At 41.0% G+C, this 10,342-nt stretch overlaps 1 protein-coding gene and 1 pseudogene across 1 annotated transcript; both read left to right on the top strand.

Annotated features, from left to right (window-relative positions):
- The first annotated feature begins 237 nt into the window (after positions 1 to 237).
- Positions 238 to 1,008, top strand: LOC117308160 (14-3-3 protein epsilon pseudogene; annotated as a pseudogene).
- Positions 1,009 to 2,616: 1,608 nt separating this feature from the next.
- On the top strand, positions 2,617 to 10,010 carry LOC101321995 (acyl-coenzyme A synthetase ACSM4, mitochondrial-like). The gene is made up of 8 exons (XM_033840160.1): positions 2,617 to 2,637; positions 2,790 to 3,055; positions 5,443 to 5,586; positions 5,985 to 6,077; positions 7,661 to 7,779; positions 8,429 to 8,475; positions 8,611 to 8,730; positions 9,930 to 10,010. The coding sequence occupies exons 1-8, from the start codon at positions 2,617 to 2,619 to the stop codon at positions 10,008 to 10,010; spliced, it is 891 nt and encodes a 296-aa protein (XP_033696051.1).
- Positions 10,011 to 10,342: the final 332 nt, after the last annotated feature.

Below are 10,342 nucleotides of genomic sequence, written 5' to 3'. Positions count from 1 at the left end.
GTTCTGGGAAGTAAATGGTAATTGACAAAATGTCCCTACCCAAAGAGCTCCTTTCTAGTGAAGAGGGCCGTGAAAAAAACAAGGAAAAGCCAAGGAAACAATCAAACAAAATAAAAGAAATTGTGGGAGAGTGTCGGAGAAGCTATCCCCTTCCATCCAAGGCCCGCAGACCCCGCGGGAGCCGCCGCCGCTGTGGATGATTGGGAGGTGCACCATGTGAAGCTAGCCGAGCAGGCTGGGCGACACAACACAATGGTGGAATCAATGAAGAAAGCAGCAGGGATGGATGTGGAGTTGACAACTGAAGAAAGAAACCTCCTATCTGTTGCATATAAAAATGTGATTGGACCTAGGAGAGCTTCCTGGGGAATAATCAGCAGCATTGAACAGAAAGAAAAAAAAAAGGGAGGAGAAGACAAACTAAAATGATGGGAGAATATTGGCAAATGGTTGAGACTGAGCTAAAGTTAATCTGTTTTCTGGACATTCTGGGCAAGGTTTTCTAATTATAAAATCAAAGAGGACTACCGCAGGTATCTGGCTGAATTTGCCACAGGAGACGACAGGAAGGAGGCTGCAGAGAACAGCCTAGTGGCTTACAAAGCTGCTAGTGATATTGCAATGGCAGAACTTCCAACACATCCCATTCACTTAGGTCTTGCTCTCAATTTTTCTGTATTCTATTATGAAATTCTTAATTCCCCTGACCATGCCTGCGGGTTGGCAAAAGCAGCTTTTGATGCTGCAGCTGCAGAACTGGATACACTGATTGAAGAAAGCTACAAGGACTCTACACGTATCATGCAATCGTTATGTGATAATCTGACACTATGGACTTCAGACATGAAGGGTGATGGTGAAGAGCAGGATAAAGAAGTGCTGCAGGATGTGGAAAATGAAAAATCAGTGAGACACAGAAGCCAACAAGAGAAACCACCTCTGACCACCCTGCACCATTTCACCCCTCTTGGAAATTCCCCCATTGTCACTGAGAACCACCAAATCTGACTTTTACCTTTGGTCTCAGAATTTAGGTTCCTGCCCTGCTGTTTTTTGTTTTTTAACAGTTTTCAAAAGTTCTTAAAGGCAAGAGTGAATTTCTGTGGATATTACTAGTCCTCTTGACCCCCAACCTATCCATTGAATACATTCACATCACAAATCCACCAAGAGTACTAATAATTTCTGAGCCACTAAGAACAAGCGGTTTGCAAAATAAATAATCTTATATTTTTATATTGAGCGAATGATAAGAGATGTTTTCTTGATTAACTTCCTTATCATCACATATTTATTCATTTTCTCAAGAGGGGATGACATGTAAGAGTTTTTAAAATATATGCAGTAGGGCTTCCCTGGTGGCGCACTGGTTGAGAGTCTGCCTGCCGATGCAGGGGACACGGGTTCATGTCCCGGTCCGGGAAGATCCCACATGCCGCGGAGCCGCTGGGCCTGTGAGCCATGGCCGCTTAGCCTGTGTGTCCGGAGCCTGTGCTCCGCAACGGGAGAGGCCACAACAGTGAAAGGCCCGTGTACCGCAAAATAAATAAATAAATAAAATAAAATATATGCGGTAATTAAAGTTTCCTTCCTAGGAATTCAATTCCACATCTCCCTATTTAGCTGGCTTTAGGAAACTCACCAAGAAATAAGGAGTCTGGTATATGACACAGGTCTTTGGAGTCTGGGAAGTGTATCTTTGAATCTTGGTTCTGCCACTTACTCACTTTGCAACCCTTGGGCTGGTTGTCGTCTACACACTGGGATTAATTTTAAGTGAGACAGCAGGCACTTATCAAGTACTCAATAAATGGTAGTGGTGGTTTGTAATGCTTTACATACATTCCACTTTCTTTCCATTGATTTGCTTTAGAAAGTGCAAACCGTCTTCCCTCTGTTTTTCATCTAATTCTGCCATATATGTTCTTCTCATAAGGAACTAGTACTTTAAAATCAGGCCCATCTCAGGCCAGTGTTTAGAATGAAGTGAGAAGGTGGGATAAATTAAGCATTGCTGAAGTAGTGTAGGCGAACTTTGATGATGCCAGACCACCGGGGAGACCCAGGTTTGAGGGCTGACTCTGCCACTTGCCAGCTACGACCCAATCTCATATTCCATCAAATGGCAACAACTACATGGACCTACATGGTTGCTTAGAACAGTGGTCTCCAAGCTTTTATGGTTACACAGTCTATCAATAAAAATATTTGGGACACATATACTCCCATCTGGATATAGTTATTTAAGTTGTTCTACTCTGCTAATATAGTATGTATATTATAAAATACATACGAAAATGAGATAAAGCCATAAACAGAATTCTAATATCTCAAATAATTTTTTTTTTAATTCTTATTTCTTCTCTCATCCCCAGTGGATTCTCTTGCCAAACTCACTTTGGAGACCACTGATTCAGAGGATTGAATGAGATGATGTTCATGAAGTGTGATATAACCTGTAAAATGCTATTTAAGTGTTACATAATAATGACTCAAATGTTCCACAAAAATGATACATAATAATAGGCCACCATTATAATGCCTACTTTATACCAGACACTATTATTTTCCCCATTTTACAGAGAAGGAAAGGAACACACAGAAAGATCAAGTAAGATGCTCAAGGTCACAAAGCTAGTAAGTGGCAAGGACAGGATCAGATCCAGGGACTGTCAGACTCTGAAGCCAGTGCTCTAAGGATCTCCCAGGGATCAGGGTCCTCTGGGATGTCCCTGGGGACCAAGGCAAGGGTAGCTGAAGGCTAGATTTCGTAGCTCCTTGCCACCCAGGCACGAAGTCCAAGTTTCCACAGTCCACAGTCTACTCAGGGCCCTCCCTCTTTCCCGGGGCTTGTCTTCACGCCAGGAACAACCCAGCTGACAGCAAAAGACATCCTCCATTGGCTGCAAGCATCCAAAGCCAGGTGCACTGTAGCCAGTGAGGAGGTGATCCCAGCAGTGGAGTCCATTGTTTCAGAGTGTCCCGGCTTGAAGACCAAATTCCTGTTGTCTCCACACAGCCAGAATCGGTGGCTCAGCTTCCAAGAGTTATTTCAGTGAGTATTTTCCCTGCCTCACCTGCAGTGCCAGGAATAACACCAGTCACAACTACATCTCAGAGTCTCCTTGATTCCAAGGACTCAGCATACTATGGGTTGATCTAGGCTTCTTCCCAGGAAAGAATCACCTAATAAAAGGTGTTTAAGGGACTTCCCTTGTGGCGCAGTGGTTAAGAATCCGCCTCCCAATGCAGGGGACATGGGTTCAAGCCCTGTTCCGGGAAGATCCCACATGCCGCAGAGCAACTAAGTCTGTGCACCACAACTCCTGAGCCTGTGCTCTAGAGCCCACGAGCCACAACTACTGAGCGACATGCTACAACTACTGAAGCCCCCATGCCTAGAGCCCGTGCTCCGCAACAAGAGAAGCCACCGCAGTGAGAAGCCCATGCACTGCAACGAAGGGTAGCCCCTGCTCGCTGCAACTAGAGAAAGCCCGCACGCAGCAACAAAGACCCAACACAGCCAAAATAAATAAATAATTTTTTTTTTTTTTAAGTGTTTAAGGACAGAAGGAAGGGATGTAGCTCTGCTTCCATTTCTATGCTTCCTACCAGGGCCTGAGATGAGTATCCTGCCTGGCTTGGCTCTTGCCTAACTCCCAACACTCTCACTGCCTTGACTGCCTCTGGCCACCATTTTATTCCTGGAACATGGCCCATCTCGGGGCCTTTGCACCTGCTGTTTCTTCCATCTGGAATGCTCTTCCTTAGTCCTTTTCACAGTTGACGCCTTCCTGTCAGATTTCAGCTCTAGTGTTTTATCCTCAGTGAGGGTGTCCATGACCAACCTGTCTAGAGTAGAGTTCCAAGCCACTCTATCACATCCTGTTGTTTTCTTCATGGTACTCATCACTATCCAAATATCATATCCATTCATTTGTTCCTTTATTTACTGTCTATTTTTCTCCTCTACAGTAGGGGTTGACAAATTAGGGCCCATGAGCCAATTCTGGCTTGGTACTCACTTTTATAAATAAAGTTTTATTGGAACACAGCCACACCCATTTGAGTACACATTGTCTATGGCTGCTCTCATCTTACAAGAGCAGAGTTGAGTAGCTACAGCAGAGACTCTATGACCCTCAAAGCCTAAGATATTTACTGTCTAGATCTTTACAGAAAAAAATTTGCCAACCCCTGTCCTAAATTGTAACCTCCCAGAAGGCAAAGGCACTGTTTGTCTGTTTGATTGATCACTCTATCCCCAGTTCCTACATTTAGTTGGTGCTTAAGAAATACTTACTGAGGAATGAATGAACAAACAGATCACTTAACCTCAGGTTTCCTCATATGTAGAATGGAGATAATTATACTGCACATATATCGTGTTGTTTTGACGATAAAATAAGCTAATATGTGAGAAAGTCCTTCCTAAACTGTAAAAAAAGGGAGTAAAATGTTAATTAATAGTATTATCCTTCAAAGAGCTGTTAAGTAGCTTACATTTAAAAAAAAATTCTTCCAGAGAAGCTTATAAAAGGAAGCCATCTAAACTCTGTTGAAGGAAGGCAGTTTCCTTTGTTGGAATAAAATTTTATCCTACTAGTTAATGTAAACCAAATCCTATTGGTCAATCCCAAAATTCTCTCCCAAGGCCTTGCCAGAGAATGCTGCTTGTGTCTTTCATAAACTGAGTACCTTTGGATAAGTCAAGTAACATCTCTAAAATTCTGTAACTTATCCGTAAAATAGGGATAGCATAGTATCTACACAACTGAGTTGTAGAAGAATCAAATGTGATGAAGCATGTGACGTTTTTAGCATAATGCCTGGCACAGAGTAATCACTCTGTAAGAATTATAGTAATTATGATTACTAGTATGATTATTCTCAAGTTAATAGTCATTCAGCAGTGTAGTAATTCCCTAAGGTAGTATTATTCAGATTGAATATGCACATCCCTCAGTAAAATATTTTTTACCACACTCCCCTAATACATGTTTATTTATTTATAAATTATATTCGTGTACTTTTGTGCATCACACAAATATCAAAAATAAACATTTTAAAGAATGAATTCTAAAATACATATAATTTGAAGTTCTCCTATTTTCTTCTCCATACCAGTTGTCTTGCACATCCCCTGGGTAGCAAGTTCCCCCACTTCTAAGACCCCTATCCTAAACAACTCTGCAACATTCAGCTGAGTCCCCAAGAAACCTTAAAGATGCCACAAAATTCACAGAAGACAGAGGACTTTGAACTCACATGAATTTCACATTGAAATTTACACATTTGGGGAGTATTTTTCAAGATAAAGGGAATCCCCACTTCAAACCAACAACTTTGGAGTGTCATAACTCCAAAAATACCATAGAAGAAATATCAGAGCTAGACTGGTCTGCCATGTTCAGCCACCATCTTGGGGCCCATACTTTGCAGGACCACCTCTGCAGAGCACAGCTGTGTGGAGACAGGAATTCAAGAACCAATGGCCATTTATTTCGCCAGTGGGACCACAGGCTCTCCCAAGATGGTCCAGCACTCTCAGAGCAGCCTCAGAATTGGGTATACCCTCTGTGGAAGGTAGGCAGGAAAACTGTTTTTTTAAATTCTCCCATGAACTACCAACATGTGTATCCAATTGCCTAGTTGGCACCTCTACTTAGATATCTCCAGTGAAACATCTACAAAATAGAACTCTTAATGTCTTAGCTCAGTAAATGATACCATCTAACCAACTGATCAAGCAAGAACTTAGGAACTCACCTTGATTCAATCCCCACAGCAGCATGTCTGGCTCCTTCTCCTTTTTGCCAAGTAAATTTACCCACCCAGAAAGGCCTAAAACTATCATATTACTGTATTTTCTTTCTTACTGAATGACCATGAGATGAGCACATGTTAATGGATGAGAATAAGAGGTTGTAGACATCACCTCCAGTCATGACCTTTAATTAACCACTGCTGACATCTGTGTCTTTCTCCATCATCCAGCCGCTTACCACTTATCCCATCACGACCCTGTGCAGCGCTCCCACTGTGTACTGGATGCTTGTGCTAAAAGACCTTAAGAGGTATTTGGGCAGAAATCTCCACTTGAACCACAAACAAAAGTTATAATCCAGCATCACAGATCTCCCCTTTTCGGCACAGGATAGCCCAGAGTTTCTCAGTCTCACCACTACTGACATTTTGAACCAAATAATTCTGTGTCATGGAGTGCTGTCCTGTGCTTTGTAGCATGTTGAGCAGCATTCTACCTGGCCTCTACCTACTATATACCAGTAGCACTTCCCTCTCCACCAGTGATGATGACCAAAAATGTCTCCAGACATTGCCTAGAGTCTCCTGGGGGGCAACCCACCCCCCACATCCCCAGTTTAAGAATCCCTGGGAAAGCCTCTAAGGGCAACTGAACATTTTTCCAGAGACAACCAGAGCTCTACAATCCCAGCACTCCCATCACCCCCACCCTAAAAGAACCCACAACTACATTTATACTGTCTTGAAGTTAATAAAGTCTTATGACTTGAAGCTTATATTCAACTTAGCCAAATCACCTGAACATTAGGTGAAGTTACGAAGTATATTTATTTAACTAATATGAATTCAATACATAAGAGAAAGGAAGAGAGAAACAATTTAAGTCATCACAGTCACCCCTTTCTCCCCTAAACGTGGATGCTTCAAAGCCAAAACAAAACAAACAGAAAAAGGACATCCTTTGTTTCCCCAAGGTGTAGACATCTAGGAGGGAGAATTCTATGAGAAACAGAATAAAGCAGATAGGAATCTTCTCTTTTCCTGATCAACTCCTTGTGGCCCTCAGAATGTGAACATCTTGCTCACACTTCAAGATTAATTCAAGGGCTATTCTATTTGGAATAGACACAATTCATGTCCTACCAAACCCTAATACCCATTTTGGGGCTCACTGTATCGGTCGGGCTGTTCCAAGCTTTCTCACCTGAGTCCTGTTGGGCAGCTGAGTAGTAAGACACTGGTTAAAAGCTCAACCTCCAAAGTCAAACAGGCAGGGCTCTGCTACTTTCTAACAGTGGACCTTGCTAAGCCTGCCTTACCTCCATCCATAAGAGATAGTTAAGAGCTACCTCACGAGGTTCTGGTAAGAATTCAATGTCAGCAGCATGCGTGGTGAGTGAGATACTTGACAAGTGATAAGTGCAGAGTACAGATTATTCAACTCTGTTCTTTATTATTTGGGAGGCCTTGGAAGAGTTCTTTAACTTTTTTCAGCCTCAATGTCTTCATTTAAAAAATAGGGTTTGTGAAGATTATGAGAGTGCTCCAAAAGCCTTTGGAACATAAAAAATGTTCAATTAATATTAGCTGCCATGTTTCTTGGCTCATAATAAGTGCTTAATATCCTTATTAGCATTTTCTCCAACCTTTTCCTCTCTTGAATAACCTGCTAAAGTGTAAACTCCACCAGGAATCTTTGTTTTAATCATAACATGCCCCACGTGCCTAGAACAATGTCTGGTTAGAGAGTAGGTGCTCAACAAATATTCACTGAATGAACTTTCCTAAGACTTGCCTCTCCTAGCTCTTTGCTTGTTGCTAATGTCCTAGTTATCTGGCAATGAAAGCCACTCATACTTCTCTCCCCAAAGACCCCATGCAACTCTCTCTTCAGATGTAAATTCAAGAAGCTTCCGCATTGCCTGATGGGAGGGGAGCCACTCAATCCAGAGGTGCTGGAACAGTGGAAAGTGCAAACTGGGCTAATGCTGTATGAGGGCTACGGACAGACAGGTGGTATGTTTAATGGACAAAGCTTAAGTTTAACCCTTCAACCCCAAGACTGCCAGCTGAGCCCCTGAAGTGCTCCCACCATGCTCTAAATTGTGATGGTGTTTCCCAAAACTTCTAAATTGCCCAATTACGTTTGATTGAAGGGGAATTATTATTACTCGGTGTTCCTGCCTCCTCCTCACACAGGATAAGTCTCAGAGGTGTTAGGGGTTGAAGAGGTTCAGAATTGAGTAGCTCATCTTTCCAGTGCACTGGGAAGGACCCCAGAGAGCCCCAGTGGGGAGTTACAAGGTGCACTTAATGGCACTCTTAGTCAAAAGGAGTGATTTTCAAAGTGTGGTCCTCAAACCAGCAGCATCAGTAGCACGCAGGAATTTGGCAGAAATACAAATTCTAATACCCCTGCCCCTTCCCTGACCTACAAATGAGAAACTGGGATGGGGCCCAGCCATCTGTGTTTTAACAATGCTCCAGGTGGCTCTGATGCACACTCGAGTTTGAGAACCACTAGTCTCAGATAATATATTTCAGAAGATGAGACTGAATACTGGGAAAATCAGTCAAAGCTGGGTCTTGGATTTCATTGTCATGATATAGCTACAGAAAATGAAATTTTACATAGTTATATAAAACATGTCCTCTTAATAAGGAATAATTTGTGCCAATCAAAAAGGGCAAGAAATTAAACCAGGCTCAGTGGGGAAAGGGTAGTCCGGGTGGGTAATATCTAACTGGTTCAATAAAGAACCAGTTAGTGTTCAGCATTGGTCCAAATTCTTGATGTGTCTGAAAAGCAAATCTATCAATATAAATTGATTTTTTTTCCTGCAGGTAGTGAAAGCTTTTGTTGTCTTATCTGCACCCTTTAAATCATCCAACCCAGAGAAATTAACTCTTGAACTTCAGGATCATGTAAAAAAATCAACTGCACCTTACAAATATCCAAGAAAGGCAAGTATTGTGCGCAAAAGTTAAGTGTGTGTTACCAAATAAGGATCTAAACTAGTAAGTATATAGATTTTATTAGCTTTTGACTTTATAGTAACTCATTATATAAGTAGAAGACAACTGTTTCAACTTTAGCCCTAAGAATTTTGCTTTAAAATATTTTATATTAGGACACTACAAATGTTTGAAGAACTAGAATCTTTGGTCAACTCTGCAATACTAAGTAAATACTAAGGATCCTTATCAGACTAATCAGTCCCATTCCATATGAGGGAAAAAAATTGTTTTTTTAAGACAGCAAATTGTTTTTAAAGACAGCACCTAACTTATCTATCATACTACTCTTGGGCCATTACACACTCATAAATTCAAAGCATGTGCCTTATCAAGTGACCAAATTTAAGGCTCCGGATGAAGATATTATCCAAAGAAACTGTGGAATCTTTCCTGAAACCTTCTTCTTCAAAGGAGGGATTTAAGCATAATTCTGTATAAAGACACACAGATGGCACTGCAATTTCCTTCTAGTCCTAGAATCCTATTAGTTGATACTGACTGATCCTCTACATGAGAATTCCATTTCCACTGGCATCATTTCAGCTAAAATGTAGTTAATTTCAACCTAAGAACTAGTTACATTTTCTCCATTCAATTCACTAAATTAGTGACTAGTTGCTTTTCAGAAATGTTTGAGGACATTTTAAAATACAGTAGTCATATCCTGAGGGAGAACAAAAATAGTTTACTGTCAAGTCAGGGCATAAGGGGAAAATTGTATAAACTCAAAATTATCTCTAAAAATCTCCTTGGTAACCTCCAGGACCCAGCTCTTTAAAAGGTCAAAAGCCAAGAATTAACTTGATGTTTCTCTTTGCATTTAGTTGTGGCCTCCATTTCACTGGGGCAGTAGAGACCCAGGTCTGGTTCGAACTGGAGGAAAGCAATAGAATAAAGGGATTGTTCTTCTGTCAAAGCATACAGGTGAATTTGCACTAAAAACCAGTATGATGGAGCTCCACTGTCATCTTTATATATAAGTGGAACAGTTTCTGGTGACCAAGACATCCAATTAGCTTCAGTTAAGACAACACCCAGACCCTGAAACTCAATAGAGTTTCATGAAAGCTCTCCCCTATTATACTGACAGCTGGGAGAGTAAAAATGGAATCAAGTGTCTCATAATATGTTTTTCCGTTGATTAGGTGGAATTTGTTAAAGAACTCCCAAAGATGATCACTGGGAAAATCAAACGCAACGTTTTAAGAGACCATGAATGGGGCTGAACATAGCCTAACAAGAACACTGTGTTATTAAGTAGTTAACAGGGCTGCTTTCTTTTAGTCCTTGTTTCCTGATAATTCAGTGACTACTCTCTTAAAATGCTTAAGATTTTTCCTGGTTGAAAAATTCAACTGAATTTTTGTTTTGTACTTTGCCAAAAAATAAATAAGTAAAAATCTAAAAATATTTGGGAAGAAAATTGTTACGCTGACCAAACAACAACTTGTAGTGTTTAAAACAGCAGGGCTCAAATGATTAATTAGAAAAGCACAATAGACAATGAATTTATCTACTACCTGATTAATTCAAAATAAAGATTAGAACTATTCTAACA

This window comes from Tursiops truncatus, chromosome 15 (genome assembly GCF_011762595.2).
Source record: "Tursiops truncatus isolate mTurTru1 chromosome 15, mTurTru1.mat.Y, whole genome shotgun sequence".
In the NCBI taxonomy this organism is placed as follows: domain Eukaryota; kingdom Metazoa; phylum Chordata; class Mammalia; order Artiodactyla; family Delphinidae; genus Tursiops; species Tursiops truncatus.
The sequence above is the reverse complement of the archived record's forward strand: the minus strand, read 5'-3'. Positions and strand labels throughout refer to the sequence as shown.

Bases quoted from the DNA above. Each gene is read 5' to 3' on its own strand.
- LOC101321995 (XM_033840160.1), top strand. From the start codon at position 2,617: ATGCTCAAGGTCACAAAGCTA. The intron at 2,638-2,789 runs GTAAGTGGCAAG...CTTGCCACCCAG, and splicing joins TGCTCAAGGTCACAAAGCTA to GCACGAAGTCCAAGTTTCCA. The intron at 7,780-8,428 runs GTGGTATGTTTA...CCTCTTAATAAG, and splicing joins TGAGGGCTACGGACAGACAG to GAATAATTTGTGCCAATCAA.